At 45.3% G+C, this 26626-nt stretch overlaps 1 protein-coding gene across 1 annotated transcript in view; it reads right to left on the minus strand.

Annotated features, from left to right (window-relative positions):
- Positions 1–26626, minus strand: part of pkn1a (protein kinase N1a) — a 242454-nt gene that overhangs the window by 170666 nt on the left and 45162 nt on the right. The window contains exons 2-3 of the mRNA XM_068020838.1: positions 17324–17624; positions 4702–4856 (exon numbers count right to left, since the gene is read on the minus strand). Coding sequence (XP_067876939.1) covers positions 4702–4856; positions 17324–17624 — 456 coding nt within the window. The remainder of the gene's footprint in view (positions 1–4701; positions 4857–17323; positions 17625–26626) is intronic.

Genomic DNA, 26626 nt, shown 5'->3' on the forward strand with positions numbered 1-26626 from the left:
TAACAACAGTAGCAGAAGTGGGTAGAGGGGAAGTGGTATTCCACAAGGATCACAATTTACATTAGCAATTTAGACTTTGGAATCAAAAACACAATTTCTAAATTTGCAACTTGGGAGGGATAATCAATATTGAGGAGGAATGCAACAAATTACAAAAATATATTAACAAATTTGCAGAATAGGCATATAATTGGCAGATAAATTTCACTGGTTAAGAAAAATAAGGTTACATATTACTTAGTAAATAAGAATCTAAATGGGATAAAAGGAGCAAAGGGATCTAGGAGAATACACAAATCACTAAAAGTAGAGACACAGGTTAATAAGGCCATAAAAAAAAGCAAATCAAGCATTAGACTTTACCTCTAGAGGGTTAGAATTGAAACGTGAATAAGTTATGCTAAAATTGAATCAAACCTTGGTTAGATCACATCTGGAGTACTGCCATAATTCTAGTCACCATATTACACAAAAATAGAGAGGGTACAAAAAAAAAGATTTACAAAGGTCATACCAGAATGCAGGGCTATACCTATCAGGAGAGGGTGAACAGACTGGGTCTCTTTTCCCTTGAAAAGAGACAGCTGAGGGGTGACCTAATAGTCTTTAATATTATTTAGGAAGTGATAACAAGGCATTTAAAAAAATCAGAATATGATCAGAGTCAGTATGGCTTTCTGAAAGGGAAGCTGTGTTTAACAAACCTACCAGAGGCGTTTGAGGATGTAATCTGCAGGGTAAATAAAAGCGAAACAATATATTTAGATGTTCAAAAGACATTTGATAAGATGTCACCCAAGGTTGTTGCACAAGGGGTTGGGGGTAATATATTAGCATGGATAGAGGATTTTTAAAGGACAGCTAACAGAGTAGGAATAAACAGGTCATTTTCGGTTGGCAGGCAGTCACTAGTGGGGTACTGCAAGGATCAGTGCTGGAGCCTCAGCTTTTAACAATGTATAACAATGACTTATACAGAGGGACCAAGTGTAATTTATCCAAGTTTGCTGGAGATGCAAAGCTAGGTATTTCTTGTGAAGCTTTGAAATTCTCTTCCCCAGAGGCTGTGGAAGTTCAGTTGTTGAGTTCAATCAAGGTTGAGATCAATAGATTTTTGGACTCGAAGGGAATCAAGGGATATGGGGATTGGGTGGGAAAGTGGAGTTGTGGTCAAAGATTAGTCACGATCTTAGTGAAGAACAGACCAGGTTTGAGGGGCCGTATGGCCAACTCCTGGTCTTGTTTCTTATGTCCATTAACACTGATACAGTTGAGCTGAATGGCCTGTTTGTATGCTGTAAACTCAATGTAACGATGTATTTCAATACCCAATCTAATAAAACTCTCAGGCTGCAAATTGGACTGTTATGAAGTATAGTCAGTTTCTGCAGGAGCATGATCCAACCAACATTAATTTACAGAAAGATCTCAATCAAACCTTATAAAAGGACCATATCCACACATTTTCCTTTTTCTATTCATGACCAAAATAACTACTACTGTTTCACTGCTTTAAGCTGAATGGTAGCTCGGCTTAAGAAGAAGAAAATTACAGCACAGGAACAGGCCCTTCGGCCCTCCAAGCCTGCGCCGATCCAGATCCTCTATCTAAACATGACGCCTATTTTCTAAGGGTCTGTATCTCTTTACTTCCTGCCCATTCATGTATCTGTCGAGATACATCTTAAAAGACGCTTTCGTGCCCGCGTCTACCACCTCCGCTGGCAACGCGTTCCAGGCACCCACCACCCTCTGCGTAAAGAACTTTCCACGCATATCCCACCTAAACTTTTCCCCTTTCACTTTGAACTCGTGACCCCTAGTAATTGAATCCCCCATTCTGGGAAAAAGCCTCTTGCTATCCAACCTGTCTATACCTCTCATGATTTTGTACACCTCAATCAGGTCCCCCCTCAACCTCCGTCTTTCTAATGAAAATAATCCTAATCTACTCAACCTCTCTTCATAGCTAGCGCCCTCCATACCAGGCAACATCCTGGTGAACCTCCTCTGCACCCTCTCCAAAGCATCCACATCCTTTTGGTAATGTGGCGACCAGAACTGCACGCAGTATTCCAAATGTGGCCGAACCAAAGTTCTATACAACTGTAACATGACCTGCCAACTCTTGTACTCAAGACCCCGTCCGATGAAGGAAAGCATGCCGTATGCCTTCTTGACCACTCTATTGACCTGCGTTGCCACCTTCAGGGAACAGTGGACCTGCACACCCAAATCTCTCTGTACATCAATTTTCCCCAGGACTTTTCCATTTACTGTATAGTTCACTCTTGAATTGGATCTTCCAAAATGCATCATCTCGCATTTGCCTTGATTGAACGCCATCTGCCATTTCTCTGCCCAACTCTCCAGTCTATCTATATTCTGCTGTATTCTCTGACAGTCCCCTTCACTATCTGCTACTCCACCAATCTTAGTGTCGTCTGCAAACTTGCTAATCAGACCACCTATACTTTCCTCCAAATCATTTATGTATATCACAAACAACAGTGGTCCCAGCACGGATCCCTGTGGAACACCACTGGTCACACGTCTCCATTTTGAGAAACTCCCTTCCACTGCGACTCTCTGTCTCCTGTTGCCCAGCCAGTTCTTCATCCATCTAGCTAGTACACCTTGGACCCCATTCGCCTTCACTTTCTCCATCAGCCTACCATGGGGAACCTTATCAAACGCCTTACTGAAGTCCATGTATATGACATCTACAGCCCTTCCCTCATCAATCAACTTTGTCACTTCCTCAAAGAATTCTATTAAGTTGGTAAGACATGACCTTCCCTGCACAACACCATGTTGCCTAACACTGATAAGCCCATTTTCTTCCAAATGGGGATAGATCCTATCCCTCAGTATCTTCTCCAGCAGCTTCCCTACCACTGACGTCAGGCTCACCGGTCTATAATGACCTGGATTATCCCTGCTACCCTTCTTAAACAAGGGGACAACATTAGCAATTCTCCAGTCCTCCGGGACCTCACCCGTGTTTAAGGATGCTGCAAAGATATCTGTTCAGGCCCCAGCTATTTCCTCTCTCGCTTCCCTCAGTAACCTGGGATAGATCCCATCCGGACCTGGGGACTTGTCCACCTTAATGCCTTTTAGAATACCCAACACTTCCTCCCTCCTTATGCCGACTTGACCTAGAGTAATCAAACATCTGTTCCTAACCTCAACATCCTTCATGTCCCTCTCCTCGGTGAATACCGATGCAAAGTACAAAAGAGTATAGGGGAAAAGTTTAGGGGGGATATGCGTGGAAAGTTCTTTACGCAGAGGGTGGTGGGTGCCTGGAACGCGTTGCCAGCGGAGGTGGTAGATGCGGGCACGATGGCGTCTTTTAAGATGTATCTGGACAGATACATGAATGGGCAGGAAGAAAAGAGACATGTTTAGAGAGAGGATCTGGATCGGCGCAGGCTTGGAGGGCCGAAGGGCCTGTTTCCTGTGCTGTAATTATCTTTGTTCTTCGTTCTACTCGTTCAGAATCTCACCCATTTTCTCTGACTCCACGCATAACTTTCCTCCTTTGTCCTTGAGTGGGCCAATCCTTTCTCTAGTTACCCTCTTGCTCCTTCTATATGAATAAAAGGCTTTGGGATTTTCCTTAACCCTGTTTGCTAAAGATATTTCATGACCCCTTTTAGCCCTCTTAATTCCTCATTTCAGATTGGTCCTACATTCCCGATATTCTTTCAAAGCTTTGTCTTTCTTCAGCCACCTAGACCTTATGTTTGCTTCCTTTTTCCTCTTAGCTAGTCTCACAATTTCACCTGTCATCCATGGTTCCCTAATCTTGCCATTTCTATCCCTCATTTTCACAGAAACATGTCTCTCCTGCACGCTAATCAACCTCTCTTTAAAAGCCTCCCACATATCACATGTGGATTTACCTTCAAACAGCTGTTCCCAATCTACATTCCCCAGCTCCTGCCGAATTTTGGTATAGTTGGCCTTACCCCAATTTAGCACTCTTCCTTTAGGACCACTCTCGTCTTTGTCCATGAGTATTTTAAAGCTTACGGAATTGTGATCACTATTCCCAAAGTAGTCCCCTACTGAAACTTCAACCACCTGGCCGGGCTCATTCCCCAACACCAGGTCCGGTATGGCCCCTTCCCGAGTTGGACTATTTACATACTGCTCTAGAAAACCCTCCTGGATGCTCCTTACAAATTCTGCTCCATCTAGACCTCGAACACTAAGTGAATCCCAGTCAATGTTGGGAAAATTAAAATCTCCTACCACCACCCTGTTGCTCCTACATCTTTCCATAATCTGTATACATATTTGTACCTCTATCTCACGCTCGCTGTTGGGAGGCCTGTAGTACAGCCCCAACATTGTTACCGCACCCTTCCTATTTCTGAGTTCTGCCCATATTGCCTCACTGCTCGAGTCCTCCATAGTGCCCTCCTTCAGCACAGCTTGCATTGGTTTGCTGTGCTGCTTTGTGTCACAGAGCGATGGAGTGCAGCTTCTTACCCACAATTCTCAAACATGTCCAATTATCAGAAGGAGGAAACCACCACCCCACTCCCCCATCACCCCAACCCCAATGGGAGGCTATTTCTTTTTTTCGCCTTAATGCAAAATTTTTATATACCAGCAGCAGTTAAAGAGCAGTTGCTGCAAAGATTGCTTGATGCACAGATGCTCAATATTGGAAAATTTCTGCCATACCTTTGCAGGTCCACTGGAGTACATCTGGATCATATTCTCAGCTCCTTGTTTCACTTTCATTTCGATATCGAGCTGTTTCTCAAGTGCCACAATACGGTTCTTGTTGGCAATCGAACGAGCCTCTCGGCTCAGAGCACCAGGACTCTGAGGTGAATCTATACAAAGAGAAAACGGGACAATCAACTCTTTACCTATATTTGGTCCCAGCCATCAAAACTTACTACGGCCTTGAAACAGATTTCATCCCTCCTTCTTTTACGAGGTTGGGCATTAAACTGCTACAGAAAACACAGTTGCTTACATTTACTCAGAACTCAACACTGAGCACCTCCACAACATTTCACACCTGTTGTGACTGCGAGGGGTTGTAACCATCTTAGGGAAAGAGCCATAAATTACACTCCTTGGAAAACAATTGGCAAATTTGACCATCCAACCTGCTTTCCAAGTGCAATCAGAAGCTGCAAAACAGAACTGTCACAGTGTTATGACAGTAAAGAATCATATAGCACAGCGGAAGGCCACTGGGAAAGAGCTAGCCAATTAGACCTGCACTGGCACTCTTATCCCAAAGCACTGCAAATTTCTCCTTTTCAAGTATTTATGCAAGTCCCATTTGAAAGTTATTATTGAATTTGCTTTCACCATCTTTCAGTGCAATCAAGGTCATAAATCAGTGTGTAAAAAAGAAAATTCCTCATATCCCTTCTGGTTCTTCTGCGAATTTCCTTAGATGTGTGCCCTCTGGTTGCCAACCCTGCTGCCAGGGAAAAGTGTTTCTATTTACTCTATCAAAACTTAATTATGAGCAACTCTATTACCTCCCTTCTTAGCTTTCTCTGCTCGAAGGAGAACAATCCCAGTTTCTCTACTATCCACCTAACTAAACTGCCTCATCGCTGGCCCCTTTCAATTTAACTTGCTCTACATCCTCTCCAACCTAAAATGTGCAGCTCAGAATTGGACTCAACACTCTAGCTGAGGCCTAATCAGTCACTTCAAAAGGTTTTATATAACTTCCTTGCTTTTGTACTCTACGCCTCTATGTATAAAGGCAACGGTCCCGTAGGTCTTTGAAAGCAGCCTCATCAACTTGTCCTGACACCTTCAAACATTTGTGTACATATACTGCCAATTTGGGGATGTTTCTAATTTTACTGATTGTTTATATCTCTCAGTCCGCTGAACACATTGCTGCTACTGTCTGGTTCCCCTCCTCCTGCTAAATTAGTTTAAATCAAACAACAAAAAAAAACAGTACAGCACAGGATCAGGCCATTCGGCCCTCCAAACCTGCGCCGATCTGGATGCCTGTCTAAACTAAAACCTTCTGCACTTCCAGGGTCCGTATCCCTCTATTCCCATCCTATTCCTGTATTTGTCAAGATGCCTCTTAAAAGTCGCTATCGTACCTGCTTCCACCACCTCCCCCGGCAGCAAGTTCCAGGCACTCACCACCCTCTGTGTAAAAAGCTTGCCTCGCACATCCCCTCTAAACTTTGCCCCGCGCACCTTAAACTTATGTCCCCTAGTAACTGACTCTTGCACCCTGGGAAAAAGCTTCTGACTATCCACTCTGTCCATGCCACTCATAACTTTGTAAACCTCCACCATGTCGCCCCTCCACCTCGTCATTCCAGTGAAAACAATCCGAGTTTATCCAACCTCTCCTCATGGCTAATACCCTCCAGACCAGGCAACATCCTGGTAAACCTCTTCTGTATCCTCTCCAAAGCCTCCACATCCTTCTGGTAGTGTGGTGACCAGAATTGTACGCAATATTCCAAGTGTGGCCGAACTAAGGCTCTGTACAGCTGCAGCATGACTTGCCAATTTTTATACTGTATGCCCCGACCGATGAAGGCAAGCATACCGTATGCCTTCTTGACTACCTTATCCACCTGTTTTGCCACTTTCAGTGATCTGTGGACCTGTACGCCCAGATCTCTCTGCCTGTCAATACTCCTAAGGGTTCTGCTATCGTACCTGCTTCCACCACCTCCCCCGGCAGCAAGTTCCAGGCACTCACCACCCTCTGTGTAAAAAGCTTGCCTCGCACATCCCCTCTAAACTTCCCCTCTAATCCCCCACCGGTATTAGACCTTCCAAAATGCATTACCTCACAGTTGTCACGATTAAACTCGATCTGCCATTTCGCCGCCCAAGTCTCCAACCGATCTATATCCTGCTGTATTCTCTGACAATCCTAATCACTAGCCGCAACTCCACCAACCTTTGTGTCGTCCGCAAACTTACTAATCAGACCAGCTACATTTTCGTCCAAATCATTTATATATACTACAAAGAGCAAAGGTCTCAGCACTGATCCCTGCGGAACACCACTAGTCACAGCCCTCCATTCAGAAAGCACCCTTCCACTGCTACCCTCGATCTTCTATGACAGAGCCAGTTCTGTATCCATCTTGCCAGCTCACCTCTGATCCCGTGTGACTTCACCTTAAGTACCAGTCTGCCATGAGGGACCTTGTCAAAGGCTTTACTGAAGTCCATGTAGACAACATCCACTGCCCTTCCTTCATCAATCACCTCCGTCACTTCCTCAAAAAACTCAAAGTAGTGAGACACGACCTCCCCTTCACAAAACCATGCTGCCTCTCGCTAATAAGTCCATTGTTTCCAAATGGGAGTAAATCCTGTCCCGAGGAATCCTCTTCAATAATTTCCCTACCACTGACGTAAGGCTCACTGGCCTGTAAATTCCTGGATTATCCTTGCTACCCTTCTTAAACAAAGGAACAACTTTGGATATTCTCCAGTCCTCTGGGACCTCACCTGTAGCCAATGAGGATACAAAGATTTCTGTCAAGGTCCAAGCAATTTCCTCCCTTGCCTCCCTCAGTATTCTGGGGTAGATTCCACCAGGCCCTGGGGCTTATCTACCTTAATGATTTTCAAGACTCCCATCACCACCTCCTTTTTGATATCGACATGACCCAGACTATCTACACTCCCTTCCCTATGCTCATCATCCACCAAGTCCTTCTCTTGGGTGAACACTGATGCAAAGTACTCATTTAGTACCTCGCCCATTTCCTCTGGCTCCACGCATAGATTCACTCCTCTGTCCTTGAGTGGGCCAACCCTTTCACTGGCTACCCTCTTGCTCTTTATATACGTATAAAAAGTCTTGGGATTCTCCTTCATCCTGTTTGCTAAGAACTTTTCATGACCCCTTTTAGCCCTCCTGACTCCTTGCTTAAGTTCCTTCCTACTGTCTTTATATTCCTCAAGGGCTTCGTCTGTTCCCAGCCTTCCAGCCCTTACGAATGCTTCCTTTTTCTTTTTGACTAGACTCACAATATCCCGCGTTATCCAAGGTTCCCAAAACTTGCCAAACTTATCCTTCATCCTCACAGGAAAATGCCGGTCCTGGATTCCAATCAACTGACGTTTGAAAGACTCCCACATGTCAGATGTTAATTTACCCACAAACAGCCGCCCCCAATCTCAATTCTTCAGTTCCTGCCTAATATTGTCATAATTAGCCTTCCCCCAATTTAGCACCTTCACCCGAGGACTACTCTTATCCTTATCCACAAGTACCTTAAAACTTACGGAAATATGATCACTGTTCCCGAAATGCTCCCCTACTGAAACTTCGACCACCTGGCCGGGCTCATTCCCCAATACCAGGTCCAGTACGGCCCCTTCCCCAGTTGGACTATCTACATATTTTTTTTTTATTTAGAGATACAGCACTGAAACAGGCCCTTCGGCCCACTGAGTCTGTGCCGACCATCAACCACCCATTTATACTAATCCTACACTAATCCCATATTCCTATCACATCCCCACCTGTCCCTATATATTTCCCTACCACCTACCTATACTAGGGGCAATTTATAATGGCCAATTAACCTATCAACCTGCAAGTCTTTGGCATGTGGGATGAAACCGGAGCACCCGGAGGAAACCCACGCAGACACAGGGAGAACTTGCAAACTCCGCACAGGCAGTACCCAGAATCGAACCCGGGTCCCTGGAGCTGTGAGGCTGCGGTGCTAACCACTGCGCCATTGTTTCAAGAAGCCCTTTTGGATGCTCCTTACCAATTCTTCCCCATCCAAGCCCCTAGCACTAAGTGAGTCCCAGTCAATATAGGGGAAGTTAAAATCACCCACCACAACAACCCTGTTGCTTTAAATCTTACCAACATCTGTCAACATATCTGTTCCTCTATCTCCCGCTGGCTGTTGGGAGGCCTATAAGTAAAGCCCCAACATCGTGACTGCACCCTTCCTAATCCTGAGCTCTAACCATATTGCCTCGCTACATGATCCCTCCGAGGTGTCCTCCTGCAGTACCGCTGTGATATTCTCCTTAACCAGTAATACAACCCCCCCACCCCTTTTACATCCCCCTCTATCCCGCAAAGTTTAGCTGCCAATCCTGTCCTTCCCTCAACCAAGTCTCTGTAATTAGAACATTAGAACATTACAGCGCAGTACAGGCCCTTCGGCCCTCGACGTTGCGCCGACCTGTGAAACCATCTGACCTACACTATTCCATTTTCATCCATATGTCTATCCAATGACCACTTAAATGCCCTTAAAGTTTGCGAGTCTACTACTGTTGCAGGCAGGGCGTTCCACGCCCCTACTACTCTCTGCGTAAAGAAACCACCTCTAACATCTGTCCTATATCACCCCTCAACTTAAAGCTATGTCCCCTCGTGTTTGCCAAAACCATCCGAGGAAAAAGACTCTCACTATCCACCCTATCTAACCCTCTGATTATCTTATATGTCTCTATTAAGTCACCTCTCCTCCTCCTTCTCTCTAACGAAAACAACCTCAAGTCCCTCAGCCTTTCCTCATAAGACCTTCCCTCCATACCAGGCAACATCTTAGTAAATCACCTCTGCACCCTTTCCAAAGTTTCCACATCCTTCCTATAATGCGGTGACCAGAACTGCACGCAATACTCCAGGTGCGGCCTCACCAGAGTTTTGTACAGCTGCAGCGTGACCTCGTGGCTCCGAAACTCGATCCCCCTACTAATAAAAGCTAACACACCATATGCCTTCTTAACAGCCCTATTAATCTGGGTGGCAACTTTCAGGGATTTATGTACCTGGACACCAAGATCCCTCTGCTCATCTACACTACCAAGAATCTTCCCATTAGCCCAGTACTCTGCATTCCTGTTACTCCTTCCAAAGTGAATCACCTCACACTTTTCCGCATTAAACTCCATTTGCCATCTCTCAGCCCAGCTCTGCAGCCTATCTATGTCCCTCTGTACCCTATAACATCCTTCGGCACTATCCACAACTCCACCGACCTTCGTGTCATCCGCAAATTTACTAACCCACCCTTCTACACCCTCATTGTCATTTATAAAAATGACAAACAGCAGTGGCCCAAAAACTGATCCTTGCGGTATACCACTAGTAACTAAACTCCAGGATGAACATTTGCCATCAACCACCACCCTCTGTCTTCTTTCAGCTAGCCAATGTCTGATCCAAAGCTTCACCTTCAACCCCATACTTCCGTATTTTCTGCAATAGCCTACCGTGGGGAACCTTATCAAACGCCTAACTGAAATCCATATACACCACATCCACTGCTTTACCCTCATCCACCTGTTTGGTCACCTTCTCGAAAAACTCAATAAGGTTTGTGAGGCACGACCTACCCTTCACAAAACCGTGCTGACTATCGCTAATGAACTTATTCATTTCAAGATGATTATAAATCCTATCTCTTATAACCTTTTCCAACATTTTACCCACAACCGAAGTAAGGCTCACAGGTCTATAATTACCAGGGCTGTCTCTACTCCCCTTCTTGAACAAGGGGACAACATTTGCTATCCTCCAGTCTTCCGGCACTATTCCTGTCGACAATGACGACATGAAGATCAAGGACAAAGGCTCTGCAATCTCCTCCCTGGCTTCCCAGAGAATCCTAGGATAAATCCAATCTGTAATAGCAACAACGTCATAGTTCCAAGTACTAATCCAAGCTCTAGGTTCATCTGCCTTACCTGTTATACTTCTCGCATTGAAACAAATGCACTGCAGACCACCAGTCCTGCTGTGCTCAGCAACATCTCTCCGTCTGCTCTTCCTCTCAGTCTTACTGGCCTTATTCACTAGTTTCCCCCTCAATTATTTCACCTGCTGACCTACTGTCCTGGTTCCCACCCACCGCCACACTAGTTTAAACCCTCCCGAGTGACGCTCGCAAACCTTGCAGCCAGGATATTTGTGCCCCTCCAGTTTAGATGCAACCCGTCCTTCTTGTGCAGGTCCCACCTGTCCCGGAAGAGATCCCAATGACCCAGATATCTGAAACCCTTCCTCCTACACCAGCTGTTTAGCCACGTGTTTAGCTGCACTATCTTCCTATTTCTAGCCTCACTGGCACGTGGCACAGGGAGTAATCCCGAGATTACAACCTTCGAGGTCCTGTTTTTTAAACTTAGTACCTAACTCACTGAACTCCCCCTGCAGGACCTCGTCACTCTTCCTGCCGACGTCGCTAGTACCAATGTATACCACAACCTCCGGCTGTTCACCCTCCCCCTTCAGAATGCCCTCTGTCCATTCAGAGACATCCTTGACCCTGGCACCAGGGAGGTAACATACCATCCTGGAGTCACTTTCACGTCCACAGAAGCGCCTATCTGTGCCCCTGACTATAGAGTCCCCTATAACTATTGCTCTTCTGCGCTGTGTCCCTCCCTGAACAACAGTGATGCCACTGCTCAGGCTGCTGCTGTTGTTTTCCCCTGATAGGCCATCCCCCCTAACAGTATCCAAAACCGTATACTTGTTGGAGAGGGGGATAGCCACAGGGGATTCCTGCACCGACTGCCTGCCCCTTCTAGCAGTCACCCATCTATTTGCCTGCACCTTGGGTGTAACCACGTCTCTAAAACTCCTGTCTGTGATGCTTTCCGCCACCTGCATGCTCCTAAGTGCATCCAATTGCTGCTCCAAGCAATCCATGCGGTCTGTGGGGAGCTGCAATTGGGTACACTTCCTGCAGATGTAGTTGCCCGGAACGCTGGAAGCGTCACGGACCTCCCACATCTCACAGGTGAAGCACTTTACCCCTCTAACTGATATTTCTAGCACTAATTAATAAATTAATTTAAAATAAATACTTATTAAATCCTTACTAAATTAAGTTACAATTAACTATATGGTCACTAGCACTAGATTTCTACTATAAATATTAAAACGCTATTAATCTCCTCCCTCCGATTCAGTCACTCCTCAACTTACTAATTAATAAGTTAATTAGGGTTTTAATCAATTTTAATCAGTTTTATTTTCAATTTCAGTGCAGATTCCCTGCCAATCAGGTCACAGCTTTCCTGTGACGTCACTTTTTCATTTTTTTTTTCCCCACCCGAGGTAAGTTACTCTGCCCTCCGAGCCTTCTCCCAAACAATCACCTTGCAGCTCATGCATCTTATTTGGGTGGCGCAGTGGTTAGCACCGCAGCCTCACAGCTCCAGCGACCCGGGTTCAGTTCTAGGTACTGCCTGTGCGGAGTTTGCAAGTTCTCCCTGTGACCGTGTGGGTTTCCGCCGGGTGCTCCTGTTTCCTCCCACAGCCAAAGACTTGCAGGTCGATGATAGGTAAATTATTTTTTTTATTCATTCATGGAATGTAGGTGTCACTGGCCAGGCCAACATTTATTGCCCATCCCTAATTGCCCTTGAGAAGGTGGTGGTGAGCTGCCTTCTTGAACCGCTGCAGTTCATTTGGGGTAGGTACACCCACAGTGCTGTTAGGAAGGGAGTTCCATGATTTTGACCCAGCAACAGTGAAGGAACGGCGATACAGTTCCAAGTCAAGATGGTGTGTGTGACTTGGAGGGGAACCTGCAGGAGGTGGTGTTCCCATGTATTTGCTGCCCTTGTCCTTCTGGTTGGTAGAAGTCGCGGGTTTGGAAGGTGCTGTCTAAGGAGCTTTGGTGCATTGCTGCAGTGCATCTTGTAGATGGTACACACTGCTGCCAGTGTGCTTCGGTGGTGGAGGGAGTTAATGTTTGTAGATGGGGTGCCAATCACCTGGATGGTGTCAAGCTTCTTGAGTGTTGTTGGAGCTGCACCCACCCAGGCAAGTGGAGAGTATTCCATCACACTCCTAACTTGTGCCCTGTAGATGGTGGACAGGCATTGGGGAGTCAGGAGGTGAGTTACTCACCTCAGGATTCCTAGCCTCTGACCTGCTCTTGTAGCCATGGTATTTATATAACTACTCCAGTTCAGTTTCTGGTCAATGGTAGCCCCTAGGATGTTGATAGTGGGGGATTCAACGATGTTAATGCCATTGAATGTCAAGGGGAGATGGTTAGATTCTCTCTTGTTGGAGATGGTCATTGCCTGACACTTGTGTGGCGCAAATGTTACTTGCCACTTATCAGCCCAAGCCTGGATATTGTCCAAGTCTTGCTGCATTTCTACACGGACTGCTTCAGTATCTGAGGAGTCACGAATGGTGAACATTGTGCAATCATCAGCGAACATCCCCACTTCTGACCTTATGATTGAAGGAAGGTCATTGACGAAGCAGCTGAAGATGGTTGGGCCGAGGACACTACCCTGAGGAACTCCTGCAGTGATGTCCTGGAGCTCAGATGATTGACCCCCAACAACCACAACCACCTTCCTTTGCGCTCGGTATGACTCCAGCCAGCGGAGGGTTTTCCCCGATTCCCATTGACCTCAGTTTTGCTAGGGCTCCTTGATGCCATACTTGGTCAAATGCTGCCTTGATGTCAAGGGCAGTCACTCTCACCTCACCTCTGAGGTTCAGCTCTTCAGTGTAAATTGCCCCTAGGGTAGGTAGGTGGTAGGAGAATTGAGGGAAGCTGGGGATGTGGTAGGGAATATGGGATTAATGTAGGATTAGTATAAATGGGTGGTTGATGGTAGTCACAGACTCGGAGGGCTGAAGGGCCTGTTTCAGTGCTGTATCTCTCTCTCTCTCTCTCTCTCCCCTCTGACATCACGGTTAGCTTTTATTTTCAAAACTCCGGCGCACTGGAAGTGCTCCTCTCCGCTCCCGGAAGGTAAGAGACTGGGCCACGATCCTCGGGGTCAATTTATAGGCTCTGCTCTCGACCTTCTCCCCACAGGTCTGCTCCGCTCCCAGAGCGTCCTCAGCATCACGGATGCTCCACAGTGAATCCACCTGCAGTTCCAGCTCCGTAATGCGGGTACCCAGTAGCTGCAGATGGATACACTTTCTGCACACATGGTCGTCCGGGACACTGGAGACATCCCTGATTTCCCACGTAGCACAAGAGGAGCATATCACGTGTGGGAGCTCTCCTGCCATGACTTACCTTAAAGATTAGTTACTCCCTCTAAAAAAAATAGCAATTACACTCGGGGCCTTGTTCTACTCCAAACACTACCCACTACAATTTAAATTACACTAATTTTTTTTTAAAAAAACACTAGTAATACACACTTTATCACTTGAGGTCTTTTTTCAAAAAAAAACTGTCCCTTTTTTTAAGCTATTTAAATTGACTAACAGCTGCTACTTAGCCAACCAGTCACCTTGCCGATTTCCCGTGATGTCACTAAGTCTTTTTTTCCCTCTTTCGAGCGCGCGTCTACACTCACAGGGAGCTGCTCCCTCGCAGATCTGACAGTCGCCGCTCTGCTCCCAGGTAAGTAAGGGCCTCGAGCCCTGCTATTTATAGCCAGCCACCGCTCCGGTCAGCTTCCTCGCAGGTCCGCCAGTCAGTGCTCCGCTGCCAGGTAAGTGGTGTTAATGGTGTGTTGAAAGACAAAGCGTTAGTGCAGAGAGAGTGTTAATGGACAGAAACATAAACAGCCCTGGCCCAAAGCACAAACATCAAAAAAAGAGGGGGCAGGCACATGATAATAAAAATGAATGAGGAAACAAACTAAACTAAAATGAAAAGAAAAAATAAAATAAAAAGTGGGGCTTGTCGTGCTCTGAAATTATTGAACTCAATGTTCAGTCCGGCAGGCTGTAGCGTGCCTAATCGGTCAATGAGATGCTGTTCCTCGAGCTTGCGTTGATGTTCACTGGAACACTGCAGAAATCCCAGGACAGAGATGTGGCATTCCGAAGGGATCGTTCCCTCCGCGACACCCTGGTCCACTCCTCCATTACCCCCACCACCTCGTCCCCTTTCCACACAACCTGCCCATGCAATCTCAGGGGGTGCAATACCTGCACTTTTACTTCCTCTCTCCTCACATCCAAGGCCCCAAACATTCCTTTTAGGTGAAGCAGCAATTTACTTGTACTTCTTTCGATTTAGTATACTGTATTCTCTGCTCACAATGTGATCTCCTCTACATTGGGGAGACCAAAGGCAGATTGGGTGACTGCTTTGCGGAACACGTCCATTCAGTCCGAAAGCATGACCCCGAGCTTCCGGTTGCTTGCCATTTCAACACACACCCCTGCTCTCGTGCCCACATATCTGTCCTAGACTTGCTGCAGTGTTCCAGTGAACATCAACACGAGCACGAGGAACAGCATCTCATTTACCGATTAGGTACACTACAGCCTGCCGGACTGAACATTAAATTCAATAATTTCAGAGCATGACAGGTCCCCATTTTTTATTGTCAGTTACTTTTTTCTTTTATTTTAGTTTGTTTCATCATTCATTTTCTTACCATGTGCCTGCCCACTGTTTTTTTAATGTTTCTGCTTTGGGCCAGGGCTGTTCATTTTTCTGTCCATTAACACCCTCTCTGCACTAATGCAGTGTCTTTCAACATACCATTTGCCTATTCCCTGTCTCATCAACATCTTGATTTTTGTTATCTCTTGCCCCATCCCCGCTTTATTTGCTTAAAACCTATTACATTTCTAACCTTTGCCAGATCTGATGAAGGGTCTCTGACCTGAAACGTTAACTCTGCTTCTCTCTCCACAGATGCTGCCAGACCTGCTGAGTATTTCCAGCATTTCCTGTTTTGTTCACTACTACTGTCTGCTCTCCTGGCCAATTTCAAGTCCACTCTGCCACTGCCCCTTTAATCCAATGCACTTCAGTTTTGCTAACAAGTCTATTGTGTGGTATTATTGTGTCAAAAAGACACAAAGATAGGTAGGAAAGTAACTTGTGAAGAGGATATAAGGAGGCTACAAAGGGACATAGATAGGTTAAGTGAGTGGGCAAAGATCTGGCAAATGGAGTATAATGTGGGAAAGTGGGAAATTGTCCACTTTGGCAGGAAGAATAAAAAAAAACAGATTATTTAAATGGCGAGAGATGGCAGAGCTCTGAGATGCAGAGGGATCTGGGTGTCCTAGTGCATGAATCGTAAAAGGTTAGTATGCAAGTACAGCACGTAATCAGGAAAGCTAACAGAATGCTATCGTTTATTGCAAGGGGAATTGAATACAAAAGTAGGGAGGTTATGCTTCAGCTATACACTGCATTGGTGAAACCACATCTGGACTACTGTGTATAGTATTGGTCTTCTTATCTAAGGAAGGATACAAATGCGTTGGAGGCAGTACAGAAAAGGTTTACTAGACTAATACCTGGAATGGGTAATTTCAATAAAGATTGGACAGGCTAGGCTTGTATCTGCTGGAATTTAGAAGAGTAAGAGGTGACTTGGTTGAAACATATAAGATCCTGAGGGGTCTTGACAGGGTGGATGTGGAAAGGAGGGAGAATCTCAAACTAGGGGTCACTTTAAAAATAAGGGGTCGCCCATTTATGACAGAGATGAGGAGAAATTTTTTCTCTGAGGGTTCTGAGTCTTTGGAATTCTCTTCCTCAAAAGGCAGTGGAAGCAGAGACTTTGAATATTTTTAAGGCAGAGGTAGATAGATTCTTGATAAGCAAGGGGGGTGGAAGGTTATCAGTGGGAGGTGGAAACGTGGAGTAACCAGTTCAGCCACGAACTTATTGAATGGCGGAGCAGGCTCAAGGAGTCGAGTAGCCTACTCCTGTTCCCAATTCGTATGTTCGTATGTAAAACCTTTGAAAGCCCACATACACATCAACGTACTACCCTCATCAATCTGCTTCATTGAATTCTTTGGTGAAGTAATCAAGTTAGTCAAACATTATTTGTTTTTATCAAATCGTGTCAGCTGTCATATCGTAACCCAGATTTTCCAAGTGACAATTAATCTGATTCCAGATTATTGTCTTGAAAAGCTTCTCCATCACCCACGTTAAGCTGGCTGGCCTGCACTTGGCAGGTTCGTCCCTTGCCATTTCTGGGGGCAGGGGGGTTATTTTTCACTGCAAGTACCCCCTCCATCTCAGTGGGATAAAACAGCATTTCCTTTTTTAAAGGAGCTTCCCACCAATGGAGACTTCAGCTGTTCGTCTGACGCCATCTTTGTGCTCAAGCTGCTCCATTTATTTCAATGGGACCGAGTGGAACAACCTGGAAAAACGCCAAGTTGGCCGACCCAAGAATACTGCTTACATATTGGCAATTCCACAATCTAGATGCAGAGCCATGCTTACCCTCCTCTTTGGCTGTGCTAAGTTTCTCCAAATAAGATGAACACTTTATACAAAATACACTATTGAGGAGCAACCCAGAAGATACTTCCTATGTATTATCTGCATACACCTACATATTCATATAAAATAAATATTCCAGCAATTACCTTGCAGTTCGTCAGGATCCTTCACTACAATGTGTGCGTCTAGGTCCTGCAGCTGCTCATGTAACTTGTCCAGCTTTCTATTGGAGTTCTTCAGGACATGTTCCACATTGGATAGGCTTTTTTTGTCAGTGGTGACTTTCCGCAAGTTCTCTGCACCTTCTTTTATCTTCAACTCTTTCCTGATCTCCCGTTTAATCTGCTCTTTGGCTTCGTCCAGTTTCTGCTGGAATGATGTATCGGAGAAATCTGAGCTCTGGTCCAATCCAAGTTGTTCGAAAATGGGAAAACTTCCAGGGTCGCTCTGCAAGGAAACCAAAGCGATTAATTGGTATAAAAATCAATATTGTTGTTCGCATTCACTTAAGAAGGTTCAACACAGAAATGCACCTTAGTCACAGTAATATGTTCAACACTGAGCTAAGAATCCTGAGGGGATTGCACAGGGCGGTACAGCCAAGTGTAGCAATGCAGTTCTCATCAGGAAATCAATAGCTAGAGGGACAGAAAGACGATTCTGCAGAGTTCAGAGTACAGCAGAAGGAGAAGCTAAATAGTACAAATAGATCTAAAGAGTCAAAATAACCTAAGTGGAGGAAACCAACAGTAAACAGATCTAATTTCTCTGAAATAATCATAAATAAATAGTAATTAATGGCTAATTAATTCCAAATCAAACTAATCAATTAGCTAAGTAATAATAGACCTTGAGAGATTCTATTGGTTCTAAATATAAATGCCCACTAATTAACAAATAAAGACAGACTAGAAATGGTGGTACAGGTTGGGTGTTGTGACTGTATTGTGTGGGAATCTGTGGAAAGCGAGACTGTTCCAAAATTGCATGTCTACAGGAAATGTTTCTGGCTTGAGACACTCCAGCTCAGAGTCTTTGAGTGCGAGTTATAGACACTCTGACATATAAGGCAGGGGGTTAGTGGAGCAGAATAGGAAGGTTTAGTCAGGGATTTGATAATTAGGATGATAGATAGTGCCCTCCTCAGTCGTGATGGAGAGTCCAGAAAGGTGTGCTGCCAGCCTAGTGCAAAGGCAAAGGATATTTGGAATAACTGGAGTTAAACCTGGAAAGGGAGGGCAGAAAATCTAGTCGTCATGGCCCACGTTGGGATCAATGACATAGGGAAGAAAAAGGGGAGATCCTGCTGAGGAAATATCAGCAGTTTAAATTTAAAAAACAGGATCTCATGGATGATAATCTAGGGATTATTACCCAAGGCACCAGCAATTGGCAGATAAACAGATCAGGATGTTGAATGTGAAAAGGAAAAGTTCCATTTAAACTGGAGTAACACCAGTGTCCGAGCACTCACTTGCTTCAAATAAAAAGTATTGCTATGGGTACCTGCACGCCTGTGCCTGCCTTTTTTTGGGACATTGAAACAAGGGATGTTTCACGTCTGACTTCGGCCCCCTCCTTCACCTCTTCTTCCATGACTATCAGTGCTGCTTCCTGCTCACCCTGAACTGCAAAATTTCATGGACTGGTTTCCAATTTTCATCCTTCTATCCCCTTCACATTTTTTTTTTTTTTTTTAAAAGAGATACAGCACTGAAACAGGCCCTTCAGCCCACCGAGTCTGTGCCGACCATCAACCACCCATTTATACTAATCCTACACTAATCCCATATTCCTACCACATCCCCACCTGTCCCTATATTTCCCTACCACCTCCCTATACTAGGGGCAATTTATAATGGCCAATTAACCTATCAACCTGCAAGTCTTTGGCATGTGGGAGGAAACCGGAGCACCCGGAGGAAACCCACGCAGACACAGGGAGAACTTGCAAACTCCACACAGGCAGTACCCAGAATTGAACCCGGGTCGCTGGAGCTGTGAGGCTGCGGTGCTAACCACTGTGCCGCCCCAATGATCCAACTCCAACTCTCCCCTTCCTCAACTTCTCTGAAACCATTTCTGGGATAGGCTATCAACCAACATTCAGTATAAGCCCACGGACTTCCACTGCACTTCCTCACACGCCACTTCCTGCAAGGACTCTATTCGATTCTCCCAGTTTCTCCGTCTCCATCGCATCTGTTCGGTTGATGCAACCTTCCATGCTAGTGCTTCTGACATGTCTTCCTTTATCCTCAATCGAGGATACCCCCCCCCCCACCATCATAGCTGACAAAGCCCTCATCTGTGTCCGACTTATTTCACACACTTCTGCTCTCACCCCTTCCCCTCCCTCCCAGACCATGATAGGGTTCCCCTTGCCCTCGCCTATCACCCCATCAGCCTCTGTATTCAATGGGTCATCCTCCACCATTTCTGCCACCTCCAGCATGATGCCACCACCAAACACATCTTCCCCTCCCCGCCCCTGTCAGCATTCCGAAGGGATGTGTCCCTTGGGAACACCCTGGCCAACTCCTCAGTCACCCCCAACATTTCCCTCCTTTCCCACAGCACCTTTCCATGCAAGCGCAGGACATACAACACCTGAACTTTTACCTCCGCCCTTCCCACAGTCCAGGGTCCCAGATACTCCTTCCAGGTGAAACAGCAATTTAATTGTACTTCTTTTGATTTAGTATACTGTATTCGCTGCTCACAATGTGGTCTCCAACACACTGGAGAGACTAAACAGAGACTGGGTGACCACTTTGCGGAACATCTCCACTCAATTCGCAAGTGCGACCCTAAGCTTCCAGTTGCTTGCCATTTCAATTCCCCACCTTGCTCCCACTCTGACCTCTGGAACACTGTAGCACACCAGGAACAATGAAGTTCAATGAAAGCTCGAGGAACAGTACCTCATCTTTCAACTGGGTACTTTACAGCCTTCCGGACTCAACACTGCATTCAGTAATTTTAGATCATAACCTCTGCCCCATTTCTTTTTTTTTTTTGCTGGTTTGCTCCTCCAACCACCATTTCTTTCTTTGGATTTGGACGGCTGCTTTTCAGCCATTTACACCTCATCCAGACACATCTTTGGTTTCTTCACTTGGCTTTGTACCATGAAATCTTTTGTCATTTAATCTCTCCTGTCCACCAACCTATCACAGACCTTCCCTTTTGTTGTTCTTCACCTCCCTTTCACTCGCTCAAAACCGACTACATTCCTATCTTTTCCCAGTTCTGATGAAAGGTCACAGACCTGAAACACAAACTCTGTTTCTCTCTCTACAGATACTGTCTGACTTGCTGAGTATTTCCAGCATTTTCTGTTTTTATTTCAGATTTCCAGCATCCACAGTATTTTGCTTTTGTATAAGTTGTATAAAGCCTTGGTTAAACAATACTTGAGAGTACTGCATATGCTCTATATCATAAAAAGGATGTAAAGGCACTGGAGACGGTACAAAAAGAATTTAACCGGAATATCAAATGAGAGGTTATACCTTTAGGAAGGATGGAATGGGCTGGGGCTATTTTCTCTCGAAGTGAGAAAACGAAGGGGGGACCGGACAGATTTCTTTAATGTTATGAAGGGTTTGAAAGGATAGATGTAGAGATGGTGTTTCCACTTGCAGGAAGCCCAAATTTAGGGGCCATAGATAGCAGATAGTCACCAATAAATCCAAAGAGTGTGGTTAGAATGTGGAACTCGCTACCACAGGGAGCAGTTGAGGCGAATAGAACAGATGCAAAAAAGGAAGCTAGATATGCAAATGAGGGAGAAAGGAATAAAAAGATCCATTGATGGAGTTAGATGAAGAGGGATGGGAAGGAGGCTCCTGTGGAGCAGAAACACTGGCACACACCTGTTAGATCAAATGGCCTGTTGTTCTGCTTTCTAAGAGGAGAGATCAGGCAGGGGAGATGTGTAAGGCAGACAAAGCCAGGTCTGGAGTGCATGAGTGTAAGTGATACAGCAACAATAACGAAAATCTGGTTCAAACAAATTCCTGGCCACAACATATTTAGGACGAATTAGGGATAGATAGATAGAATGGCAGTACTAATCAAAGATACTGTTAAAACCCTGGAAAGGGATGATGTGCTCAAGGGTTCCTAATATATAGACTAGAATAAACAACATGAAGGGCAAGGAGGGAGTGAAATTCTTGAAATGTGCACTTGAAATCTTTCTTCAGTATTTTGCCAGCCCAATGAGGAAGGAAGCTGTTCTGGATCTAGTTCTGGGGAATGAAGTGAGGTAAATGGAGCACGTTTCAATGCGAGAACATTTGGGAAATTAAACAATTCAATTTTGAAAGTGGTGCAAGAACAGAGAGACCTGGGGGTTCATATGCACAAACTTTGAAGTTGGCAAGAGAAGTTGATGTAAAATAGAAGCATAGAGTACAAAAGCAAGGAAGTCATAATAATACTCTGCCCCACCGACCTCGTGCGCACAGGCGCAGACTTCATGTACCAGACAAACAGACCTGGTGTACGACACGCACACACGCCCAAACGCACACAGACATGGTGTACAAAATGCGCACACACAGAGACCTGGCGTACCATTCAAGTGGAACAGGGAGATTTTCCAGTGACCAAGCTAATATTCCTCTTTCAAATATGTTTGACAGATGCATTTAACGGGAAGCTAGATAAGTGCATGAGAGAGAAAGGAACAGTAGGAAACACTGATCGGGTCATTTCCAGGCTGTAAATTCTACGGAATTCAAACACCACCGTCGAAACAGACAAACTGATCATCCATCTCACTACAGTTAATGAGATCTTATTTTGTGTATAATGGTTATAATTGTCTGAAATTTCAAACAGAACTCTGAATAACTGAATGCCATGGAAACAAGCCAACATGAATGTGCCTGAAGCCTGTGCAACAGCTTCAGCTGAGCATTCAAGTCATCGAAAATAGCCTCACATAATGGCTACCTTGGGATTTGTAGTCATCCTTTCCTATTGTTCAAAGCCAGATTGTTTGTACAGATGAGGATAGGCTGCCACCAGCCCAGCTGTTGGAAACAAACTGGCAGGGTAGGCAATCTCCCAACAGAATGGAGTAAAAACAAATAAACAGGGTTATTTCTACACACCCTTTCTACTCAACAGTGCCCTGTGGAATCAAAATCAGAGAATGGTTACAGCACAGAAAGAGACCATTCAGCGCATCATGTCCGTGCAGATCCCTGCAAGAGCAACTCAGCTAGTCCAACTCTCCCATCTTTGGAACTGACTGGATTGTTCCATGGAATGCCAGCATGAACTCAATGGGCCAAATGGCCTGATTTTCCATGCTGTAAATGACTATGACTCTACAAGCTCATTTTGAGGTCAAATACAGCACCAAAGTTGCGAAGAGTCTGGTTCAGTTTCAGACAATTGCCAGGGAGAGGGATGGAGTTGATGGCTGGGAACGCAGACTGTGGTGAGGATCAAAGACAATGGTTTAGATCTTGCAAATATTTAATTATAGGAAATTTACACTCAGCCAGGACTGGATGTTGGAGAAGCAGTCTGATAATTTAGAGACAATGGAGGAATCAGGAGAGGTGGTGGTGAGGTAAAGATTGGTGCTGTCAGCATAGATCTGGAAACTAACACTGCGCTTTTGGATGATGTCACTGACATGCAGCATTTAGGTAATAGGAGGGGGCCAAGCATAGTTGCTTAGGGGACACCACAGCCCAGGAGCAGGAAGCCACTGCAGGTAATTGTCTAGTTATCATTAGATAGATAAGAATGGAACCAGGTGAGAGCAGCCCCACCCGGCTGGATGACAGTGGAGAGGTGTTGGAGGAGGATGGTGTGGTCATCCATGTCAAAGGCTGCAGACAGGTCAAGGAGGACAAGGAGGGAAAGTTTACCTTTGTCACGATCACACAGGATGTCATTTGTGACCTTGATAAGAGCCGTTTTGGTACTGTGGCAGGGGCGGAAATCTGATTGGGGGGATTCAACGATGGAGTTCCTGGAAAGATGAAAACGGATTTGGGAAGCAACAACACATTCAAGGACTTCGGAGAGGAATGGGAGATGGGGCAATAGTTGGCACAGACAGAGGGGCGACGGGTTGTTATTTTGAGGTGGTGATGGCAGATTTAAAGGAGAGAGGGACAACACCTGAAGGGAGAGAACTGTTAACAATATCGGCCAACATGGGGACCAGGATGAAAGGTTGGGTGGTCAGCAGCTTTGTGGGAATATGGAATAGGAAGTGGGTCTCATGGACAAGATGATCTCAGAGAGGGCATGTGGGGAGATAGGAGAGAAACTAGAGAAAGATGCGAGTTCAGGGCTGGGGCAGTGGGGGAAACATTAGAGGAAGTTTGATCCAGTGGGCTTGTGGATTGGAGGGACGCAACAGAGGCGACTGGTCTGATTGTCACTAAGGTAAAGACAAAGAAGTCCATGAGCTCCTCACACTTATTGTTGGAGGCGGCAGTGGAAAGGAGTTGCATAAGATGGTATGCAGTAACAAAAACAAAGCCAGGGGTTATCTTTGCATTCCAGGATGATCCTGGCATAGTGAGCATTAATAGCAGGACCCGATAGTGATATATGCGATCCAGCCAGATCGGATGGTGGATGGCTAAACCAGTTGTCCACTATATATGTTCAAGTCCGCATCCCTTAGACTTAAAGTGGAGATGAGATCCATACCAGGGGAACAACCAAGGAGAGAGCAATGGTCTTAATGGATGCTCGGCATCAAAGGGAGAGGTGAGGATGTGGTTAGCAGATTCGACGCTGCAGGAACGTGGGACTGAATTGAGGGCCAAATGTTAGATCGTTGGATTTTGTAAGTGAATTGGAAGAGCATTTTGTCCTTGTGGGGAGAAGGAAGCAGGGTTGGGGGTGGGCGGTGGGAGTGGAAAGGGATGTGAGTGGAGCAGTGATTGGGAAGTGATCAGAGATGGCCAGTGATTGACACAATGAGAGTAGTGAGGCCACATGAGATGGCAAGGTCAAGGGTGTGCTAATGAATATGGGTAGGAGAGTTCATACAGAGGGAGAGTTTTGAGGAGGATAGGAGGGCAGCGAACACACAGGAGAGTGAGCGGAGAGCGAGCATGGTGAGTTGAGGTGGAGATTGAAATGACTTAAGATGAGAAGTCACTCGGTGGAAGGAAAGCAGTGAAGACAGCTCGGTGAGAAAATCAAGCTCCAAGTTTTGAGGAAGGAGATCCTAGAGGGCAGGGACTGAATCTGTACTTGCCAATGGCAAAGCAGAGGCAAAAGAGACAGTGTCACAGGTGGACACAGTAACATGAAGCTTGAAGAAATGGCAAGTCCATGGAGGTTTTAAGGTTACAATAATATTGAAGTCGAGGGCATGGGAGGCCAATAAAGTTTAGCAAGTGGTGGGGGATGGTGAAGAGGGAGGCAGGAACCTTGTATTTAAAATGTCTTTTCGTATTATTCCTCCACTTGCCAGTATCTGGCACTGGGAGTAATCCTGAGATTATTCTGTTCTCAACTTGTCTCCTAAATGCAGGAACCCAATTCTGATGAAAGATCACACAGATGCTGCCTGACCTGCTGAGTATTTCCAGCATTTTCTATTTTTGTTTCAGATTTCGAGCATCCACAGAATTTTGCTTTTGTAACATCTGATATTTGTGAAGGGATAAATATTGGTTAAGACATTAGGTAGAACTCCCCTTGACGACTTCTTTTCCATCCATCTGAGGGGGAAGACAGGGTCTCGATTTACCAGCTCAACTGAAAGACAGAACATCTGACAAGTGCTCCCTCAGCACGGCACTGAAGCATCAGCTTAGATTTTGTGTCAAGTCTCTGGAGTGGGATTTGAAGCAACGACTTCAAACTCGGAGGCAAGAGTGCTACCCACTGAGCCGCGACCAACATCTTTCAGGCGTAAGTAATGTTAGCTTTTCCTGATGAACATCAGATACAGGATCCTGGATGAAGCCACAAAGCAGTAATCCCCACCCAATAGTGGTCAATATCATGCAAACCCTCTTTATTCACTTCCATTTTTAAAGACACTCTTTATCTCACCTTTTTCTTTTCGTACCTGATGTCCTGTACCATTCCTGCAATTCAAAGACTGCCATCAATACTCTCCTGAACTCGCCACTAGGAGTAATCTACAATGCCCCTGAGCCAAACTGCCTTCAAATTAAGAAAAGCTGAGCGACACCTTCACTTCAGAGAATTCCTTTTCCTTGTGGAGAAATCTCCCTCCTGCACTTGGAACCGCCTCATTGGTGGTTATGAACATCTTTAAGAATGCACCATGCAAGAAATTCTGCAGGGACCCAAGCATTCAATTTCTATAAAATAGCATCACCCTGCTGCTCTTCAAATTCTACAATACAGATCCTCGACAAACTTGGTTTTTGTTCCACTGATCGATCACAGATAGGGCCATTGCTGATCACTTCCTTGCGTCACTCTCCAACCACATCCCCCTTCCATGCCCACCCCTGGAAAACACTATTCCCTTAATTTACTTACAACTGCACCATCAAAATCTCAACAGTCTAGCTTTTGGCCCTCCATTTGCCTGTGCTTGCTGGACATCCCAGTTTAGCAATGCTTCAATTTAAAAATTCTCATCCTGGTTTTCAAATCCCCCCTCCCCATTTCCTCCAGCCCCACAACCCTCTAAGTTATCTGTGCTCCTGATTCTAGCTTTTGGAGCATCCCTGACTTTAATTACTCTACCATTGGTGGTTGTGCCTTCAGCTGCAAAGGCCCTATAGCTCTGGAATTCCCTCCCTCCACCTCACTTTCCTCATTTAAGACCTGCCTACCTCTTTGACCAAGCTTCTGGTGAACTACCCTAATATATACCTTATGTGGTTCAGTGTCAAATTTTGCTTTATAATGCTCCCATGAAGCACCTTGGGATGTTTTATTAAATTAAAGGCACTATATAAATTACTGTTGTCGTCACTGTTGAAATCTGTTCATTACTATTTAACTACTCACCAATATCCCAAATATCCAATTCAGAAATTACTCAGTTCTAGATAATTTATTGCTTTGCAAATACCGTATGTCAAACTGATCAAGGTTAAATGGATCACAGTTGGAGCAGGCACTGCTTACCCCAAGTTTAAAACATGAACACGCCTTTTTACATGATTAGCTGCATAGGATCTTATGATTAGATTTATAAATAGCCCAGTGAATACATCAGCATGTGACTAACCCAGAGTATTCAGGTGTTTTTAAAAAGCATTCTCTGTGGATTTTCCATCACTTCTATACGAAGATATGAATTAGAGCAGGAGTAGGCCTCTCAGCCCTCTGACTGAACTCCACATTACCACCTACCCCCGATAACTTTCCACCCCTTGCTGATCAAGAATCTATCTACCTCTGCCTGAAACATATTCAAAGACTCTGCTTCCACCGCCTTTTGAGGAAGAGAGTTCCAACGACTC

Source organism: Heterodontus francisci, chromosome 43 (genome assembly GCF_036365525.1).
Source record: "Heterodontus francisci isolate sHetFra1 chromosome 43, sHetFra1.hap1, whole genome shotgun sequence".
Taxonomy (NCBI): Eukaryota; Metazoa; Chordata; class Chondrichthyes; order Heterodontiformes; family Heterodontidae; genus Heterodontus; species Heterodontus francisci.